At 50.7% G+C, this 22,344-nt stretch overlaps 1 protein-coding gene across 1 annotated transcript; it reads left to right on the plus strand.

Annotated features, from left to right (window-relative positions):
* Positions 1-17,135: 17,135 nt before the first annotated feature.
* LOC120645970 lies at positions 17,136-20,676 on the plus strand. Its single transcript, XM_039922670.1, has 4 exons — positions 17,136-18,602; positions 19,092-19,188; positions 20,230-20,492; positions 20,599-20,676. The coding sequence occupies exons 1-4, from the start codon at positions 17,136-17,138 to the stop codon at positions 20,674-20,676; spliced, it is 1,905 nt and encodes a 634-aa protein (XP_039778604.1).
* Positions 20,677-22,344: the final 1,668 nt, after the last annotated feature.

Below are 22,344 nucleotides of genomic sequence, written 5' to 3' on the forward strand. Positions count from 1 at the left end.
TAGGATTAGAGGCACAGAAGATACATGTTTGTCCTAATGACTGCATCCTATATCGAGGTGAGTATGAAAATTTGGATTCTTGCCCTGTATGCAACGTATGCCGGTATAAGATCCCTCGAGATGATCTAGGCGACGTTGAGGGGATGCGTGTCAAGAAGAGGGTGTCTGCCAAGGTGATGTGGTATTTCCCTCTAATACAACGTCTGAAACATTTGTTCATGAACAAAATGAATGCTAAATTGATGCGATGGCACAAAGAAGAACGTAAGCAAGACAATATGTTGAGACACCCGGCTGATGGGTCGCAGTGGAGAAAAGTGGACAGAACATTCCCAACATTTGCAAATGATGCGAGGAATATAAGGTTCGGCTTAAGTACGGATGGCATGAATCCTTTCGGTGAGCAGAGCAGTGGCCATAGTACCTGGCCTGTGACACTCTGTATATACAACCTTCCTCCCTGGTTGTGTATGAAGCGGAAATTCATTAGGATGCCGGTGCTTATCCCCGGCCCGAAGCAACCCGGTAACGATATAGATGTGTATCTGAAACCACTGATTGAGGATCTTCTATTGTTGTGGAAAGAGGAGGGTGTTCGTATGTGGGATGCGCACGCAGAGGATCATTTTAATCTTCGTGCATTGCTTTTTGTAACCACCAATGATTGGCCAGCACTAAGTAACCTCTCCGGACAATCCAATATGGGTTATAGGGCATGCACCCATTGTTTAGAAGAAACCGATAGCACGTACCTCAAGCACTGTAGGAAGATCATGTATATGGGTCATCGTTGATTTCTTCTAATCAGCACCCATTAAGGAGGAGGCATGCTCACTACGATGGAAAGGTAGATCATCGTACCAAGCCTAGGCACCATTGTGGGAAAATGGTGTTTGAAATGGTCAAAGATATAAAAGTAGTATTTGGAAAAGGACCCGTCAGCAGATCAGTGCAGAGTGATGATGGACGTGCACCTATGTGGAAGAAGAAGAGTATTTTTTGGGAATTACCTTATTGGGAAGTCTTAGATGTCCGCCACGCAATTGATGTGATGCACCTAATAAAAAATCTTTGTGTGAACCTTCTAGGCTTCCTTGGTGTCTACGGTAAGCCAAAAGATACTTTGGAAGCGCGGCAAGATCTTCAACGTATGAAACAACGGGCCGCCCTACATCCAGAAAAAAGGGATAAAAGACGTCATTATCTAGGTCCTGCGTGCTACTCTCTTAGTAAGGAAGAGAAGCAAAGTATGTTCGACTGTTTGAACAGTATCAAGGTCCCATCAGGCTACTCTTCGAATATAAAGAGGCTACTGAACTTGAAAGAGAAGAAATTCGCACACGTAAAGTCCCATGACTGTCATGTGTTGATGACACAATTGATTCCAGTTGCACTTAGAGATATTCTACCAGCTAATGTTCGAGCAACAATTATAAAGCTATGCGCCTTTCTCAACATAATTTCTCAGAAGGCAATCGATCCATCGAGTTTAAGCAGGCTACAAGAGGATGTTGTCCAAAGTTTAGTCAGTCTTGAAATGATATTTCCTCCATCATTCTTCAATATTATGACGCATCTTCTAGTTCACCTGGTCAAAGAGATTGGTATTCTCGGTCATGTTTTCCTTCATAATATGTTTCCTTTTGAACAATACTTTGCAGTCCTAAAGAAATACGTTCGTAATCGCGCTCGTCCAGAAGAAAGCATTGCGAAGGGTTACGCCACAGAGGAGGTCATTGAGTTTTGTGTTGACTATGTGGAAGAACTCTGCCCAATTGGGATTCCAGTATCACATCATGAGGGGCGGCTGATTGGAAAGGGCACACTTGGAAGAAAATCAGTAAATGCCATAGATCATGCCACGTTGAGCAAAGCACATCTCACAGTTCTGCAACAATCAGCCTTGGTGGCTCCATACATGGAGGAGCACATGCAAAGGTGTCGATATCGACGAGTACGGAATGACAACAGTAGACCTCAAAGAGCTTGGCTATCGAGACGAACCATTCGTCCTAGCTAAAGATGTCACTCAAGTTTTCTATGTGCAGGACATGTCTAGCAAATCAAAAAAGGACAAGTCTAGAAATAAATCAAGTTTTGTAGGTGCGGGAGATGAGCCAAAGTGCCACATAGTTCTGGCAGGCAAAAGAAAAATTGTGGAAGTCGACGATGTCATAGATGAAGAAGAATACAACAAGGTCGAAGACATGACTCCGTTCACAGTGGAGGTTAATACAAGTATTCTTTTAGCCCAAGAGGAGGCTCCCTACGCATGTCATGATCACAATGAAGGGACGATTGTAAAGCGAACCATCGTTAATATTCCATTAGTTGAATGATTATCTCTTGTAATAGTTTCCATGAACATTATCAGATTTATTGGGCAATTAAATGATTTTCTAGGCATTTATCAGATTTATTATTCAATTAACTAATTTATTAGATGATTAAATGATATACTACGCAATTAACATATTTATTGGGGAACTAAATGATTTTCTAGGCAATTAACTAATTTGTTTGTAAATGATTTATTAAGCATTTATCAGATTTATTAGCCAATTAAATGATTTATTATGCAGTTAATAGATTTATTAGTCAATTATTTTAATTATTATGCAATTTACTGATTTTCTAGACAGATATTAGATTTATTGTGCAATTATCAAATTTATTATGAATTATCAGCCAATTAACAGATTTATAGGAAAAAAATACAAGATTAAGGTACCGGGTGGATTATCCAACCGGTACCAAAAGGTAACCTTTGGTACGGGTTGGAAAGTCCACCCGGTGCCTTAAGGTAATTTAGTTTAAAAAAACTTGGGTTGTCGCGCGGGAGTCGAACCGTGGCCGCGGCGCCCAAATACCCGCGCGTTACCACTGAGCTAATGAGGAATTCAGTTCAAAGAGGGAAAAAAAGCAAGAAAAGCAAAGTATAAAAAGCCTTAGGTACCGATTTCCCTAAGCCACCCAGTACCTTAGGGGCTTTTCATTTCCCGCCCGTTGGGACCTAAGGCACCGGGTGGGATGCGACCCGGTACCTTTGGCTGGCCAAGGGTACCGGGTGGATCAGGAACCGGTACCTTTGGCTGGCCTTAGGTACCGGTTTTGTTTTTCACCTGGTACCTTAGGCCCTTTCTATATAACTAGAACCCTTATTCTTCTTCCACCACTTCCTCTCCTCCTTGCAATTGCCGGTGCCTCTCCACCGCCTCTCCGATCGTCCGCCACCCCGGCCTGCACCCGCCCCGCTCCGCGCCGCCGCCAACTCCTTCACGAGGCCCGCGCCGCCGGTCTCCTTCGTCCAGTGGCCCGCGCCCGTGCCCGCGCTCCCTCCTCTGTGGCCGCGCCGCCCCCTCCGTCATCGTCGTCGACTGGGGCCCCCGGTGCGCCATGCCGACGTCCCACGCCGACGCCAGCACGCCGTGATCGTCCCCACGCCAACTCCAGCGCCCCCGGCCGCCGCCGACTCCAGCGCCCCCGTCCCCACGCCGACTCCAGCGGCCCACGTCGCCGCCTCTTCATCTCCAGGCCGATCCGTACGTCGCCCACGCTCCACATTCCCTGCAGTACGTCGCCGCATGCCAGCGCCGTCCCCTGCTCTGCCCGCCGGCCGGCCTTGCATTGGCCCTGCTCTACCCGGCCGACGGTGCCGAGATGATTTTTTTCTTTACTTTTTTAAGTAATTTACCATTTAGTTTACAAATTTAGTTTTTTTCTCATGTGAATTAGATTTTTAGGTAATTTAGCATTTGGTTTACAAATTTCGATTTTTTTCTCATGAGAATTAGATATTTAGATAATTTAACATTTAGTTTAAAAATTTAGTTAACAAATTTAGATTTTTTTATGTAATTGCCCAATAACTTTTAGATTGCAATTATGGAATACATTACCAAGAATATAAATTCTCATCTCTAGGGTTTAGAAAATTTAATATAAATTACCAATTTTGATATTTGAACTTTATATTTAGTTTTTTTCTAGTTGAGTTAATTATTCCTAAGTAGTATTTCTTATCATTTATGTACATGTATAAATTCCAAAGTAGTATTTCTTATCATTTTGTGGGAAAGTAGTATAATTTCTTATCATTTACCATTTATGTACATGTATAAATTCCAAAGTAGTATTTCTTATTATTTTGTGAGTGTATTATAATTTTTATCAAGAATTACATGTACATGTATTATGTTGAAATACTTTGTACTATTAAATTTCATAAAATTTTAAATGTACATGTTACACACACTCACACACACACTAACACACTAACACTTTTACTCACACACACACTAACACACTAACACTAACACACACACACATTTATTGTATTCAAAGACTTCAATTTATTGTAAATATTATGTAGGTGCATAACTAATTATTTAATTTATTATGCAATTAAAATGATTAGTTATGCACCTAAATGATTTATCATGTAGTACTTGTATCGCATGTTAATATATACTATATACATTAGTTAGAGAATTTAGTTAGAGAAGGAAATGGAGAGAATTTAGTTAGAGAGAATGTAGTCATTATTTTTTTGCCATTATTTGATATTATCTAGAATTTAGTTATTTCATATATAGAAGGAAATAAAGAGAATTTAGAGAGAATTTCTATTATTATGTCTTATGTAGTGTATAATTGTGTCATTCAAAGATTTTATTTAATCATGTATTTAATGGTTAGACGATGACATGTATTTCACTGTATAATTGTCGGGTGCCACAATTAGGGACACCCTAATCGGGGTACTAAGACAGTTTTTAGAAAACACAAACGCCTGTTAAATCAACTAGGCCCACGGCCTCCTTCCAATCCGGAAGAAAGGAAAAGACTCAATAAAGCCCAGCACGCGGCCCATTCACATCCCCCTCGAACCCGCGGAACGATCTCCGCCTCGCTCGAGGGTCCCTCCCGGGCCCGCTGGACAATCTCCGCCTCGCTCGAGGGTAGCGAACCTACCCTCGAGCGGGTGATTCATTCTACGCCTCGCTCGAGGGCCCCCCCCGGGGACCCTCAACCGCGCAACGCACTTCCGCCTCGCTCGAGGGTAGCGGATCTACCCTCGAGCGGGTAACTCATCTCCGCCTCGCTCGAGGCCGTCTCTCGGCACAAGGGACAAATGGCCCCGCCGCCCAACCGCCCGCCATACGAAGGCATTAAAAGGCCAGCCACTCCGCCACGGCTCATAGGACGGGCGGCGTCAGACCGCCATTCCCACAGTAGATGAGACCGGGGTCCCATCCGCTGACCCTGGTCATCACTCCACCATCCCGGACGTTGTAGCAGCGCCTTGGGACCTGCGACGCGGGACAAGACAGGCTCGGTACAACTCCCGCCGACCTTCCGGACCCGCCCCCCCCCCCCACTGAGGAAGGGGTCCGGCGATGGCACGTGTCCCCCGGACCTTCTAGTGTGCACACCCGCACTCCGACAGGGGGTCCGGGGCCGACTCGCGCCATTACTACCGCCAAGGCACTGCAGGATGACCGGCGCCGTCCGCGCGGGACCAAGGACGAAATCCAGGACAACAGCAACGTGCGCCGCCTTCCCATAGTGCACTTCCTACAGTGTTCGACCACTGTACCCGCGATTCGGGGGAAACGACGACTTCCGCGCCCTACACTCGTGTACGCCGCCCCCTCCTTGTAACTATAAAAGGAAGAGGCGGACCCCCTTTAAGGGGGCTGGGCTCATCTGGACGCGAGACTCTAGCCGGCTGGTCTCTCTGGTTTCTATCTCCCAAGAGAACTCTCATCACTACTGATCACTCATCTCAACTGACTCCACTCCTAGCAGAGACTTGGGAGCTCCCCTCCCTCTCTCGCCTCGCTTGTATCCCCTATTACAAGCACCCCGGGTGCAAGATAATACAGTGCCCTCGCACACCCCCTTTGCTGGACGTACGGCCCCGCGGCCGGAACCAGGATAAAATTGTGCGTTACTGTGATTGCCTCTTGCATCATCATCTGGGACGAGGAAACACGCAGCATTTACTAGTTGGGATCCAGGCCCCCAGGTCGGGACACCGACAGTTGGCCCGCCAGGTAGGGGTGCTACGTGATTTTTTTCTCTCTTTTTCCCATTTGATCTCCAGGAATGGCGAGCAGATCCAGCCCATACCCTATGGGTGTTTCGGATCCGTTCCCAGCGGGACGCATTATCTCGTTCGGGAGTCTCGAGTACAGGGCAACCGGCAACGGTTACCTTATGCAGCTCCTCTCTCCCGGACGCAACAGGCGCTCGGGTCAGCGTTCGCGACAAGCACGCGCGGAGCAGCGTCGTGTGGCACGCCACAGCTCCCCCACGTGGGTTGAGGCTGGCATGTCGCAACTCAGCATCACGGCCAACAGGGCCACCGTTTCGTCATCACGTACCTCGGCGTCATCCGTGCCGACATCGTCACCTGCTGCGGCACTGGTGCCTCCCAGGGGGGGCTTGACTTCGGCGTCACCTTTCCCCTTCGGGATGCGCAACACTGCTGCCCACGCCTCGTCAACCAGCGCTAGCTTCATCGAGCATGAGGATCTGCCGGGTCATCATCTTCGGTCGATTCGCAGCCCCATCGCGTCATCTCCTGACGAATCCTACCCCGAGACGGCGAGCTCGATCGCCGACGACAACGTCGACAAATCTCCGGAACTGAAGACGGCGGGCGAGAAGCTCGTCGCTGCGGCCTACCTACTCCAAGCTATGCACGAGCCGTCGACACCTTCGGGCCGCAACTTGCGCCGCGAGGCACAGGAGCTCATCGAGCAAGCTGCCGTGTAGCAGGCCGAGAGCTCTGCGTCTCGTATGCGCTCGAGGGCACCGGAGCAGCGTGGTGGGACTGCGCGTCAGGACCGCGAGGTCTCCGTGCACACACCCCCAGCGGGGAAGGGCAAGGCAGCCGTAGCGCCCGGCGTGAGGGCACCCTCGGTGCACGAGCGCATCGGAAGAGTTCACGTGAGGGAGCGAATCCGTGATACTCGCGGGTACGCTGACGACGGCGACACCCGCAACGTCATCAACGGCAGGAGGTACACCCCTCGACGGGGTGGATGCTTCGACCCTGAGCACGACAGGGGTGAGTCACCGGAGCCTCCGGGCACCCGGGTGTTCAGCCGGGAGATTCGAACAGCATCTTTTCTCCCGCGCTTTCGACAACCCAACACCCTCGTCAAATACTCGGGCGAGACTGATCCTGCAGTCTGGCTCAATGACTACCGCCTAGCGTGCCAGCTAGGCGGCACGACGGAGGACGCGGTCATCATCCGCAACCTCCCTCTTCATCTTGCCGACGCCACACGAACGTGGCTCGAGCACCTGCCTGCGGATCAGATCCACAACTGGGCCGACTTGGTCCATATCTTCGTGGGCAATTTCCAGGGCACGTACGTGCGCCCTGGGAACTCTTGGGATCTCAAAGGGTGTCGCCAGAAGCCCCGCGAGTCCCTGCGTGACTACGTGCGACGCTTCTCCAAGCAGTGCACTGAGCTCCCTAGTGTCACCCACGTCGAGGTCATCAACGCTTTCCTCGAGGGTACAACCTGCAGGAACTTAGTGCATGAGCTTGCCAGAAGCCGACCCGTCAACACCAATGAGTTGTTCGACGCTGCCACCAACTACGCCGCCGGCGAGGAGGCTGTTGGTGCCATTTTCGACGACAAATCAAGCCATTTTCGACGACAAATCAAGCAAGCTTCCACATACGTGTGGACTGGTCGGCTGTGGCACACCCATAGACGAACGGGCAAGTGGAGCGTGCCAATGGCATGATCCTCCAAGGACTAAAGCTGAGGATCTTCAACAAGTTGAACAAATTCGGCCGGAGGTGGCTCACAGAGCTGCCCTCGGTCATCTGGAGCCTGAGGACGACCCCGAGCAGAGCCACGGGTTTTTCTCCATTCTTCCTGGTCTACGGTGCCGAGGCTATCCTCCCCACTGACTTGGAGTACGGATCGCCGAGGCTTAAGGCATATCAAGAACAATGAAACCAGCGAGCTCGCGAAGACTCGCTGGACCAAGTGGACGAGGCTCGAGACACGGCGCTCCTCCACTCTGCGCGCTACCAGCAGTCCTTGCGAAGGTATCAAGCGCGGAGGGTCCGGTGCCGAGACCTCAACGAAGGGGACTTGGTGCTAAGGCTTCGACAGAACAACAGGGGCCGCCACAAGCTCTCACCTCCATGGGAAGGACCGTACATAATCGCCGAGGTGCTCAATCCCGGCACGTACAAGCTGGCCAACGAAAAAGGCGAAGTCCTCACCAACGCTTGGAATATACAACAGCTACGTCGTTTCTATCCCTAGAATTTCAAGTTTTTTGTGCATTTGCTTGTACTTGTATCTTCAATTTCCCGAAATAATAAAGTACGCTTTACTGGCTTATTTTTGGGAACCGTCCGGGCCCTCGAAGGCTAGGATGCGCGTTAATACTGAGGTACGCCCGGCTTTACCCTCGGCAAAGCCGAGCCTCCCTCGGGGGCTACTACGGGGGGAACCCCCGAACGTCCCCAAAAAGTAGCCAATGTTTTTCGAAATATTTCCGTCTCGACCCTAAGCTTTTTTCGTATCCTTGGAAAAAATGGACGCGAGGCGTAAGCAACTACGGTACGGGGCTGGCCGAGTCGTGGGGCCGCCTACGCCTCCGGGATACGGCACCCCCCTCACCACCCTACGCCTATGCTGCTTACGAACGCGAACTTCCTCGCAAATGTTTATCTAAGTCACATACGAAGAACACGGAAATAAAGTAAAGAAATATAGGCTCGAACTCACAAGGCCTCGATGGGCCACACATTCAAATTACGAAAAGAAAATCTCTTGTATTCATAGAATGCGATTACAAAGCGCGACTATGACATAAACACTAATCTAGTTACAATGGGCTTCGAGGCCCAGTTTTCTTACAGGCTATCATCCCCCCTTGTGGGCCCTCAGGGGCGTCGAATTCGGCGATGGGAGGGATGTCTGCTTCGAGCTTCTCGGCGAGGACGGTGGCGAACTCCTCCGCGGCTGCATCGGCTTCGTCCATGATGACCGACGCGACGTCTGCATCCGCATCATCGGGAACGACGTACCCCGACGACACCCTCTGGAGATCCATGAGGTAGTGTGTCGAGGCCACGGCGAGGGCCCGTAGGACACCGAGACGGAAGGTGCTCTTGGCGTGTTCGGCAAACTGGCCGCCTAGCGCGCGCAGGCGGCTGATCACCGAACTGCCCGAGACAGCACCCTCCCCCTCGAGCTCTTGACACACGCTCACGGCGGTCTGCTCCAACTCAGCAAACTCCATCTGTCCCGCCGTAAGCGCGGTGCGGACCGCTTCCTTCGCCGCGGTCTCGTCCGCCACCCTTTGCCTCAGCTCTGAGCAAAGAAAACCAATGTCAGTTACAAAAGAAAACAAATCGACGAAAAACCAAAGGTACTCACTCGCCATGTTCTTCTGCGCTTCCTCCCTCTGGGTACGGCCGGCCTCTTCGAGCGAGGACAAGGAGGCTTCCTTTTCTCTAAGGGCGGCCCCCATGCTCTAGAGGGCCACCTCCTTCCCCTCGAGGGCCCCGCCCTTATCCCGGAGGGTCCCGGTGAGCGCAACCACGACCACCTCTTTATGGAGGAGCTCGGCTCTCTGCTGCTCGAGCGTGGTGCTGAGGCGCTGCAGCTCAGTGCTCTGCACCTCCGCCTCGCGAGCTCTCTCCTCGAGCGCCGTCCGAAGGCGCTACAGCTCGGCAGCTTGCGCCTCGGCCTCTCGGGCCCTCTGCTCCGCTGCCGTCCTCTGGACGTCTCGCTCGCCAGCAACCCGCGCCAGCTCCTCCTCCAGCACCTGCTGACGCGCTCCCAGATCGGCCATTTTTGTATTGGCATCGATGTTTTTGAGCACCAGCTCGGCGTTGTGTTGCCCGAGCTGGCTCATCTGGGAGTACAGCCGGTTCATCTCGACGCTCTTTTGGCGCGAGATTTCCCTCAGCTGCTACAAAGGGGGAGGGCGTGGGTGAGGACGCGTAAAAGCTAAAACCGAATCCGAGCAATTTCCGGGGGCAAATATTTACCTGGCTGACCTGGTAATCCGCATTCTGATGGAGCTGATAAGCGCGGTCGAGAGCCTGCAAGATTTCGCGCCCGACGCCCATCTGCTTGTTCCAGGCCTCCTCTTCCTCTTGCTCCTTGCGGAGGAACTCCGAGGGGACCCCGGACGGAACGATCGCCCCGAGATGGCCCCCTCGGACGTCCCCGCCTCGAGCGTGCCAGCGCCGGCCGACGCGAACTCGGCAATGTGCGCGGCGGCACTTGCCGCAGCAGCGGGGTCGATGTCCATCGAGTCCCCGTACTCCTCGCTGCTATCTGGCAGCTCCACCACTGCCGTCGCGCCCTCCTGCGCCATCGGCACGGGTACTACCGCAACGATACCCTCGTCCCGGGCCTCGGCGGTCTCCAAGATGGGAGCTCCTCCCACCCCTGGCGCCTCTTGCGCCGTCTCTTCCTCCGCGACACCCTCGCCCTCAGCCCTCGGGGGCTCATGGACGAGGGTATCCTCCTCTGCGCCGCCGGCAGGGCACTCCTGCTCGCCCCCGCCAGCTTCTCCTTCCGTATCCGGTCGGGCGGCGCGGGCCGCGTCGCCCTAACCGGCCTCAATGTCGATGGCCGCCTGGGCGGCGCCACCGGCACCGCCCCGGCCGGTCTCCTCGGCATCGTCGGCCTGAGCAGCCGCTTTGGCGCCACTCTGGCCGGCGTCACCTTGCTCTTGTGCCCGAGCCTGCTGCCCCGCCCGGGCCCCTCAGGCTAGGGCCTCCCGTAGCCTCGCAGCCGCCGCCTCGAGATCCACAGCAGGCTGGGGCTGCGGCGCCGTGTGCGGCGTGCTGCGCGCCCCGGTCTTGAGAGCCATGGCCGGGGCAAGCTGTACCGCATCTTTGGGAACGGCCCCGGGGCTAAAAATCAAGAGACGCGAGTTGAGCAGGATCGAGAAATCCACCAGATACACAACAAAAACGAAATCCAAAATACTTACCCAGATCGAGCACTCATGCTCCGCTTCCTCGTGGCGCTCCTTCAAGCCCGAGCCATCGAGCCGTCCCTCAAAGACTGCCCCGAAGGCGCCCCCCTCGTGTCGGCCCAGCGGCTCGAGGCTGCCAGCACGGACGACTCCTCTCTCGCCGCAACCTCGGCGCCACGGATCAGCACCTGGGGCACGGGCGTCTCCTCGGCGGCCGCCAACGGGGATGACTCCCGCGCCGCAGCCTCGAGGGAGGGATTCACCGATGGCCCCCCTGCGGCCCTCGGCTCCTCTGGCGCCACGGTCGCTCCCTCTTCTTCGTCCCACAGGTAGAACGGTGGGGGGCTCGCGCGCGCACCTTCCCCGTCGCTCCTCAGAGCGTGGTCCTCGGCATTCGAGGCCTCCTCCTCATCCTCCTCCGAGGACTCAGGTGTGGCAGGCTGCGGCTTTCCCTCCGCGCGAGTGAGCTTGCACGCCTTGTCGTGCCTCGCCTTCCTTTTCCTTTTCCTCTCGGCCATTGTCTCCGCCGCGTCCTTCCGCCTCTTCATCTTCTCCGCGTGGAGGCGATTGATCAGGCGCCGTTCTGGGACGGGAGGCCTCGAGGTGCCGCACCTCAACCCCTGTAAAACACGCTCGAAGAGGGGGTCAGGAAAAGGGGGACTATATGACGCATGACGAATTCGAAACTAAAACTTACCAGAGAAATGTACCCCGGCTCGGGGCGCATCTTGATCCTCCAAAGATCCTCGGGATTTTGGGGGAAATCCGCCACCGCATACTTCGCCCTCCGGGCGGCGTTGGTGTGGGAGAGAAGCTTGCTCGACGTCCTCGAGCCTTCAACCTTGCTCCCGGGGGCGAGCTCGAAAATCGGCAGGGCCCTTTCCACGAGAGGGATAACCCTCTGCCGATGGAAGTTCGCGATGACGGCCGCTGCCGTCAGCCCCTTCTTCGCCAGACGCACCAGCGCGTCGGTGAGGCCCTCGAGTCTGTCTTGCTGCGCTGGGGGCGACACCCCCCAATCCCACTTCGGCAGTCGCTCACGAAGAACCCTGCCGGTGAACGCTGGGAGCGCGCCATTGAAGTTCCGAAGGTAGAACCACCCTCGGCTCCACCACGCGTTGTTTGTTGTCATCTTGCTGTGGATGTAGAGGTTCCTCCGGGAGTGGCGCACGTGGAATGTCAGGCCGCCGGCGCGCGCGAACCGCCTCGGCTGGCCCCGCCCGCTCTCAACGAAGAGCTCGCCGCGGAACAGATGGATCCAAAGATCCCAATGCACCTCAATCCCCAGGTACCCCTCGCAGACGGCGATGAAGACCGCCGCCTGCGAGATGGCATTGGGGCTGAAATTGTGCAGCTCCGCTCCGTAATGATCGCACAATGCCCGCATAAACCTGCTGACAGGGACGCCGAAGCCTCGCTCATGGAGGCGTACGAAGCTCACGACGTAGCCTTGCGGGGGCTTCGGCTCAGTCTCGTCCGGGTGCGGGGAGATCCATGCCGGCGCCCCTGAGTTGGTGATCCGTGGCAGCAGTCGGTCGGCCACCAACTGCTCCAGGACTGCCACGGTGGCGGAGGATTTCCCCCATGGCAAAGGCTCCTGGATGTCCGACATGTCTTCGGTCCGAGGGGGAATGCGGGAGCAAAGGCTTTGAAATGGCTATGGTGCGCTTTCTCTCCCTCTCCTTCATCTTCCTCCTTTCGCTCTTGGCTACGGTCTCAGAAAGCAGGGGAGGCGGAGAAGGCGAAGTGGGGTGAAGGAAAATGGTCGGGTAAGCCCAAACAACTCATTTCTTTTCGTTTTATTTCACCACGACGGGCGCGGCCGCAACTGCGGCCCAAATCTACCGCATTGAATGCGGTAGATTTTGCTATCACCGACGGGTGAGCCCCACGACCGCGGAGTCTCCCACGCGCGCACGTGACAATAAATGCGGCACGGTAACCGGCGGGCGCGGCGCGACTGTTGCGCTATCCCATCCGTCAGCCGCCGCTCACGCCGCTTCGCTTACCCGAGGCGGACGCCTGAAAAGGCGCGCCCATGCCGTGCCGCCCAAATCGGGCCACGTCGCCCGCTACCGGCGGAAGACCCGCGTGAGCGTGGCTCGCGGCTCTACGACGTTTTCAGACCATGATGGAATATTCCTTCATAGGGGTCTCTCTACCCTCGAAGGAATCGCATTTCGAGGCCTTACTGATCAGGGGGTCGAAGCCTGACCTTTCAGGGGGTTCGACAGGCGCCCCAGATCACCAGAGTCAGGGACTGCGGGGATGTGCCGTACAAGCTACCCTCGAGCGCATAGTTCGAGACATCCTACGCAGTGTTCAAGGCCAGTCGAGGGTGCCTAGAAGGGGGATCCCATCGAGGGAGAGCATCGAGCCCTCGAACCCTACCGAATGGGTTCGAGCCCCGCCTAGCGAACCCTTGCGAGCGCTTTATGAGACGTGTCTATGGACCACGAGCCGACCCCTATCGAATGGGGCACGGACGTCCGCTTGAACAACCCGCTAATAGCTCACTGAAGCAGCCATAGCTAGCGGCCCGGGCATGGGTAGCATGGTGCGCTTCACCCCTCCTCCCTGCGGAAGGGCGACGAGGGTCGTAGTCGAAGTCGAAGGTTTCCCCTGAACGCCTTCACACGGGCCTAGGCTCGGGGGCTCCTCGCACACCACGGTTCAAAACCACACCCTCGAAAAAATCGACAACCGTCACTTATGAAGCTCCATGCGTAAACCGAACCTGCCGCTATTATTAGCGCACCTTCCCCTAACGGCTAAAGCTGAACGCCAGATCGCTGTACCAGCACCAAGAGTGCCGAGGCCGGCTGAAAAAGTGCCGATGCCGGCTGAAAAAGATGCTGGACGGCCATCCTAGTAAAGCTACCCAGCAGGACAACGTTTATAGCCCTTGGACGAGCACAAACTCTCCTCCAAGGCCTCGGGGGCTACACCCGCGGGTGCGCTGACGCGCCCCCGCGAAGGTGACTTCACATATTCGAGGGTCGTAACTCTATGTACACCTCTATACCCTCGCTAATCCTCCCCGCAGAGGGGAAAGGGGACTTTATTGCTCAAATGCAAGAAAAGATTACAAAGGGTCACCGGCGCGAAGCCATCGAAAGATACAAACACGTTGCCACCTACGTGGCAATTTTCCTTGTCTTGGGGAGGAGCGAGCGACGAAGAAAGGCACCGAGCCCCTAGCTGACGCAGCAGCGAGGCTGCTAGGGATGCGAGAAGCGGCCCCCAGACCTCACGGGTCCAGCAGGACGCTCTCCTCGCAAGCCTTCTTCTGGCCTCTCCTCCACCGAAGACCATGCGTGGGGTCGAGCTGGCGGACAGCGCCCTCCTCACCGTCTCCCCGAGAGCAACCTTGTCGCCGGGGGGGACGATGCGAAAAATAGCCGCCGGACCTGGTGCTAGTGCCCCGGTCAGGTGTCTCCATCCCCCTTCAGGCTAGGGGACATCGCGGAAGCATGACCCCACGGGCCCAATGCTCTTCTGCTGATCCCACTGAACCTGAGGGATGGAGCGCACGCCCACTCCGGTCTTCCCCAACCGCTCGCAAGCATCCTTCTAGTGCCAAAAGCCTAAAAAAGCCAGGCCACCCCATCTGGGGGCCGGTCACAAAAGGGCAGAGAAAACATTACAAAATTAGGGTGATACTGGAAGAAAGAGTCGGGAGGCTGGAGAAGAAGGGAAACCCCACGACCCCTATTTATAGCTGCGCCAGGCACAAAGCTTCAAGCTTATCAAAAAGCGGAGGCTTGTATCGCCCGTGATGAAGTGGCGCTCCACGAGCAAAGGATGTCCTCGGTCCCCGCGCCGAGACATGACCGAACGAAATAAAGCGGAGCTGAGCCCCTGAATGCTAAGCGGTGCAGCATCGGCTCTGGCCGGAGCCCCTGAAGCCTAAGTTGGTTACTCACAGCTTGCCCCAGTCGCAGGTGTTGTGTGTGCCACGGGTTTGTCTTTCATGGCATAGACCTGATTCAAGCATTTGCAGTGAACTTTGATTGGAAGCTTTGTTACCCGTCGTGTGAGCTTGCTATATGTCTTGTCTTCAGCTTGATACTGGCTTTGAATTTGTTTGCATGGTCTGACTAATTGGTTTTCAAAAGGTTCTAATTTAAATTTCTATGGTCATTGCATTGTGTTGCTGCTTTTCTGAACAGCTGGTTTTGCTGGTTCGCTGGTATAAGTATTTGATATATGTCTCTGAAGCTTCTATCTGTGCCGTCCCCTCATGTATCTTTTACTTGATGGAGTGCTTTGTCAACAAGGGGGAGAATGAGTGACACAAATTCATTGCTGAGTCTCAGGGGGAGGTTGAGTTTGAGCATTTTGACAGGGGGAGTTTGTCAGCTTTGGAGCTTTTCAGTTACTCTTGTATTTGTCTTGATTGTGTCGAGCCTAGCTTTTGTTGCTAGCCCATGTCTTTGGGGATCAAGTTTGTTAGATTGTTTTCTTTTCTTTCTTCTTTTACTCTATTTTTGTTTGAATAAATTTGTGTGGTGTGGTGTTGTCAATGCACTCATCAAGGGGGAGATTGAGATGCCCGTGGGGCTAGGACCTTGTGATGAGTGATTGAACAACACAGTGTGCGTGTGACGTTTCTCTTGGTTGGTGTCGTTGCAGGTGATAGGTGGAGACTGAACATGCGGCGACGTGTGAAGAATGAAGATATGATGCCACGCCGATGGACTGAGAGCGGTGAAGGGTGGATCAAGACTTGCGTTCGAGGGATTTGAGATCGTGCGGTGTATGTCTACTGTACCTGACGACACAGCGAGAGAACGTTGGTGGACGGTTTCTTGGTTAAGCCACAAAACCAAGATCCCGGACGTTCGTTGCGGCGGACGTGGCCGAAGATGGGGACAATTGTCGATCGCGAGAAGATTCCGGATCATCGTGCGGCGAGATCACGGGACGCCATGGTGCTAGATGGAAGGATCGCGGACATCGAGATTGTTTGCCGTGGAGGATGATATTGCGTGATACGCGCCGATTACGTTAATTTGATTTACGTAATGGCAAATTTGTAATTTAGGTAGTGCCACTCTATGGGTTATAAATATGCGGCACCTAGGATTGAGGGATATGCGTTTTTAGGGTTTTTGGGCGTTTGCTACAGTAGCCGCCGTGAACAGTTCCGCGCTACAGTAGCCGCCGTGAACAGTTCCGCGCTACAGTAGCCGCCTCCCTGAAGCTCTTCTTGCGTGCACTCCTCTCTCCAGTCTAGCCTAGGGTTTAATTCCTAGTGAGAGATTTTTGTTGATCTCTCTAATCAAGAGAGGGAGGACGATCGGGCGGAGGCTAGATGCAATTTTGTAAGAACAAGTACTTGGTTTAATACTTTATCATTAAGTATTGTTCTTCGTTTCATTGCATCGTGCTTATTTGTTCTTCGTCAGGTTTATCGTCGGTTTCAATCTAGGTTTTCTTGATCCGCATTTTATACTTAATTTCCTTGCATAATATTTTGAGAATAGATTTCTAGTGATCTTGTGAACCTATGTTTCGAGTTTCCTCGCGTTTGGATCTAATTTGCTAAAGTTCTTGAAATTTGGGAGTTTGATCTGTTTGCTTCCGTGCGAAATTATTTTGAGTTGCTCCCATTCACCCCCCCTCTGGTCGCATTTTCCGGTCCTACAATTGGTATCAGAGCCGGTTAAGGTTTTCTCATACCTAATCTGTTGTGAAATCCACTTGTGGCGATCATGACTTCGTCTTCACATCCACCTGCTTTTGATGGAACCGATTACCCGTACTGGAAGGCTCGCATGAGTGCCTTTCTCAAGGGGAAAGGGATTGCGATTTGGAATATTACAATTGATACGACTTATGTGATTCCAGCTGATCCCTCAAATGCAGCTCACGCTACAAAATATGAAAACAATAACAAAGCTGTAGATTTTCTCTTTGCTGCTTTGAGCAAATCTGAATTTGATCGTGTTTCTGACAAACAAGTTGCTCATGAGATTTGGTCTACTCTACAAAATTTTCATGAGGGCACCAACGCAGTGAAGATCCGGTTATTTGAAACTTACAGGCGTGAATATGATAATTTTATGCAATCGCCTGGTGAGTCTATCGAAAATCTTTTCGCTCGATTTTTGAGTCTTGTCAACAAAATGAAAGCCAACATAACGGTTATGCCGTATGATGATCATGCAAGGGCTCTCAAATTGTTGCATGCACTCGACTTGGATGTTTGGGGTACAAAAGTGGAAGCGATTGTTGAGTCTACTAATTATGAGACTCTTACAACTGATGAGCTTTTCAGTAAGCTTAAATCCAAAGAGATCGACATCCAATTTCGAAAAAAGCTTAACAATCCCACAGCTGGTTCTTCTTCAAATATTCCAATGGCTTTGGTTTCTGGGAGTACTAACACTAATGCTAATCTTTCATCTACTCCTAGTTTTGCTTTGTCCTCCTTGTGTCATATTGCAGATGATGAGTTGGAGGTATTTGATGATGATCAGCTTGTTTTGCTCACCAACAAGTTCAAGCGGGTATATGAAAACAGGCGAAATAGAAGGCGTTCAGAAGGATGCTTCAACTGTGGTGAGCGTGGACACTTCATTGCTGATTGTCCAAGCAAGGTGAAGGCACCGGAGCATGGCAACAGCTACAGGCGCCAGGAACAATCAAGGGACAGGAAGAACAAGAGTGATAGGCGTGGGAGAAAGAAGGGACAACAGAAGTTTACTGACAAGCAAATCAAGAAGGCTGCACATGTTCTCTTTTCTTCGCTGGGTAGCTTTGATTCAGATGCCTCCTACAACTCTAGTGATTCAGAGTCCGAAGATGAGAAGCCCAAAAAGACCAATGATGGAGGACTCTGTTTTCTTGCTGACATCAAGGGAGGCATGTGCACTATGGCTTTAAATGAGGGTGATGCATATGACTGCAGCAACGACTCTTCTGATAATGAGGTACAAAATTCTGCTGAAGAAGAAATTGAAGAGTTGACTAAACTTGTTGATAAACAAAATAAAATTCTAGCAAGACTTAAGGCTGATCATGATAGAATATCTGCTGAATTAAAAACACTAAAAGATGCTACACCTGCTGCTGTAGAATGTGAGGAATGTTCTATTCATATGGTTTCTATTTCTGAATTGCAATCTAAGCATGCTATTTTAGTTGATAAATTTGATTGTGCTAAGATTGAATTGGAAGAACTTCGCTCTCGTTCTGTTTTACTTGGTGCTTGTGCTACTTGTCCAATTTTGCAAACTGAGTTGAATGTTGCTAAATGCCATATTGTTCAGTTGGAGAAACACACTTGTCCTATTTTACCTGAGTGTTTGACTTGTCCTACTTTTGTTGCTGAAATTTCCATCTTAAAGAAGGACAATGCTGCTTTAGAAGAAGAAAACACTCATTTGAGAACAATCCTTGGTTGGTGTTCTGTGCGTGAGCCCCAGATTGGTATGACTATTGCACAAATTAAAAGGGGTGAACATTTTGGTGTTGGTTATGATTTGAAGCGTACTTTTGGTAAAAAGAATGCATATGGTGAGAACAATGGGCCTACTCCCAGTGAGAAGAGTCCACCGGTCTCATCTGAAGGTTTTGTGGTAGAACCTCCCAAGTCTGTTCCTAAAAAGCAGGTTTGGAGGGTTAAACCCAAACACTTCAAAAGCCTGAATAACATATGGCCACCAACTTGTGAACATTTGGATAACCTTAAGCCTGATTTTTCTGGTTCCACTTCTAAGGCTAAGGTTGTCGTTGCTCCTACTCAAAATATTTACCATTGCGATTTTTGTGATCGTGATGGTCATTTGGCGGAATTTTGCTTCCGTAGGAAGCGTGCTGAACGACGTGATCGGTACCCTACACATGGTGCCTATGATCGTAGTGACTCTAGACGAGCGCCAGTTGTTCGCTTTTCTGGTTTTCGCTCACGTAATAGTGCCCCTGCGTCATATAGGAATGACATGCCACGTTTTCCCCCTCGTGGGCATCGTCGTTCTTTCGAGAGATTTGATTTTGCTAATGCTTCTTTTGAGCAAATGGCCCAGCACTGGTTTTCATTGCATTATCCTAACCCCAGTGTTGAGTCATTAGCTCACTCTCGTGTTCGCTATTGATTGCAGGATGGAGGCGAGGAGAACATATGGATAATGGACTCTGGTTGTTCGCGTCACATGACCGGAGATGATAGATGGTTCTCCAGCCTCACCCCCGCGAGCGGTAAAGAATACATTACATTCGGGGACAATAGTAAAGGAAAAGTGATGGCACATGGCTGTATCAAGGTAACCAATAAATTCATGCTAAAGGACGTCGCGAAGGTACGGAACTTACATTATAACTTGCTTTCTGTCTCACAACTTCTTGATGATGGTTTTGAAGTGCGTTTTAAGAAAGGCAATTCGCGAGTTCTAGATTCTATCGGTAACCTTGTTTGTCAAATCTCCCCCTTTGGACGAATTTTCATGGTTGATTTCTCTAAATCTTTTGGACAAGCTCGTTGTTTGGTTGCTCATGGTTCTCTCTCCATTTGGAAGTGGCATCGTCGTTTGGGTCACTTGAGCTTTGATTTACTATGCCGTTTGAGTTCGATGGGTTTGATAGATGGTTTACCGAAACTCAAGTTTGAGAAAGATTTGGTTTGTGCTCCTTGCAAACATGGCAAAATGATTGCGGCTTCTCATGCACCTGTGACTCAGGTGATGACAGAACGACCGGGTGAGTTGTTACATATGGACACTGTAGGTCCAGCCCGTGTTCGTTCTGCTGGTGGGAAGTGGTATGTGCTCATCATTGTGGATGATTTTTCTCGTTATTCATGGGTGTTCTTTTTGGAATCCAAGGATGAGGCTTTTCAATTTATTCATGATCTTGTTCTAAAGCTGAAAAATGAGTTATCCAATAATGTCGTTAGAGCAATTCGCAGTGATAATGGCACAGAATTCAAGAATGCTCGAATGAAATCTTTTTGTTCAGAACAGGGTCTTGATCATCAGTTTTCCTCACCGTATGTCCCCCCTCAGAATGGTGTTGTTGAAAGGAAAAATCGAACGCTTGTTGAGATGGCTAGGACAATGCTTGATGAACATAAAACCCCTAGACGTTTTTGGGCTGAGGCGATCAATACCGCTTGCTATGTTGCTAATCGTATTTTTCTGAGAGCTTTTCTGGGGAAAACATCTTATGAGTTGAGATATGGTCGTTGTCCAAAAGTTTCTCATTTTCGCGTATTTGGTTGTAAATGCTTTATTCTGAAAAAAGGAAATTTGGACAAATTTGAATCACGTTCTTCTGATGGGTTGTTCTTGGGGTATGCTTTGCAAGGGCGAGCTTACCGGGTTCTTAATCTTGATACTAATCGCATCGAGGAGACATGTGAGGTCACCTTCGACGAGACGATGCCTTGTTTCTCTTCTGCTTTTGAGTGTGCAGGTGATGATGAGATTGGACAAAACATTTTTGAAGATGAGGTTGATGGACTTGACGATGATGATGATGCAACAGAGGATCCAGCTGTGCTCGAGGCAACTCCCATTCAGACGCCTAGCAGCACGATAGACGATGGGCCTTCAGAGCTTTTCACATCCACAGCAGATCCTGCAGCTATACCTATTGTTGATCATGAACCAGCTACAATTGAGGGGGAGGCAACTTCTGTTAGAACAGCACCTCGACATATTCAGCGTCGCCATCCACCTCAACAAATGATAGGTAACTTGAATGAGCGCACGACAAGGTATAAATCTAGAAATCAATGTGTCCTTGCGCATTCTGCATTTGTTGCCTCTTTGAACCCCGTGATGTTGGACATGCGCTGTCTGATTCTAATTGGGTCAATGCCATGCATGAGGAGTTAGAAAATTTTGAACGAAATCAGGTTTGGGTTTTGGTTGATCCACCTTTTTTTTGCAAACCAATTGGTACTAAATGGGTTTTTAAGAACAAACAAGGGGAAGATGGTCTTGTTGTCAGAAACAAAGCCAGATTGGTGGCTCAGGGTTTCTGTCAAAAGGAGGGTATTGATTATGGTGAAACTTTTGCTCCTGTTGCTCGTTTAGAAGCTATTCGCATTTTGCTTGCTTTTGCTGCCTCACGTGGTTTTAAGCTTTATCAAATGGACGTGAAGAGTGCCTTTTTGAATGGGTATATAGAAGAGGAAGTTTATGTTAAACAACCCCCTGGTTTTGAACATCCTAAATTTCCTAATCATGTTTTCAAGTTACAAAAGGCTTTATATGGGTTGAAGCAAGCACCTCGTGCTTGGTATGCTAGACTGAAAACTTTTCTACTTGAAAATGGGTTCAAAATGGGTTCTGTTGATAAAACTTTATTTCTCCTCAGACAAGGCAATGATTCTCTAATAGTTCAGATATACGTGGATGATATCATTTTTGGTGGTTCGTCTCATTTTCTTGTTGCAAAGTTTGCAGAATCGATGAGTAAGGAGTTTGAGATGTCTATGATGGGTGAGTTGACCTTTTTCCTAGGATTGCAAATTAAACAAACACAGGAAGGGACATTTGTGCATCAGGGAAAATATACAATGGATGTCCTGAAGAAGTTCGACATGGCTGATGCTAAGCCAATTTCAACGCCCATTCCGACTAGCGCAGCTTTGGATGCTGATGAAGATGGAGAATCCGTGGATCAGAAGGAATATAGAAGCATGATTGGGTCACTTTTGTATTTGACTGCGACGAGACCGGATATACACTTTGCTGTGTGTCTGTGCGCTCGTTTTCAGGCATCTCCCAGGACCTCTCACCGTCAGGCGGTGAAGCGCATAATGAGGTACCTTCGTTTCACTCCTGAATTTGGCCTTTGGTACTCTGCTTCTTCGACGCTCAGTTTGTGTGGTTATTCGGATGCTGATTTTGCTGGGTGTCGTTTGGATAGAAAATCTACATCAGGTACTTGCCAGTTTTTGGGTTCTTCTCTTGTTTCTTGGTCCTCTAGAAAACAATCCAATGTTGCTCAATCTACTACAGAGGCCGAGTATGTTGCTGCTGCTAGTTGTTGTTCTCAGCTTTTATGGATGATAGCAACCCTTCGCGATTTTGGTTTGTCGTTTTCTCATGTTCCTCTCTTGTGTGATAGCACCAGTGCCATCAGTGTTGCTAAGAATCCTGTGCTGCATTCTAAAACGAAACATATTGATGTTCGTTATCATTTTCTAAGAGATCATGTTGAAAAGGGTGATATTGAGCTTAAGCATGTTGATACTAGTCAGCAGTTGGCTGATATTTTAACTAAACCACTCGATCAAGCCACGTTTGCACGTTTGCGTGGTGAGTTTGGTGTGTGTTATCCTTTCTAGTATCAATGTTTTTGTCGCTTCGGTTACATATGCCTTATACTTGTTTCAGCGAATTTGTG

This window comes from Panicum virgatum, chromosome 8K (genome assembly GCF_016808335.1).
Source record: "Panicum virgatum strain AP13 chromosome 8K, P.virgatum_v5, whole genome shotgun sequence".
NCBI lineage: Eukaryota > Viridiplantae > Streptophyta > Magnoliopsida > Poales > Poaceae > Panicum > Panicum virgatum.

Bases quoted from the DNA above. Each gene is read 5' to 3' on its own strand.
- LOC120645970 (XM_039922670.1), top strand. From the start codon at position 17,136: ATGCCGTATGATGATCATGCAAGGGCTCTCAAATTGTTGCATGCACTC. The intron at 19,189-20,229 runs GTAAAGAATACA...TTCTGAAAAAAG, and splicing joins CAGCCTCACCCCCGCGAGCG to GAAATTTGGACAAATTTGAA. The intron at 20,493-20,598 runs GCAACTCCCATT...ATCATGAACCAG, and splicing joins AGGATCCAGCTGTGCTCGAG to CTACAATTGAGGGGGAGGCA.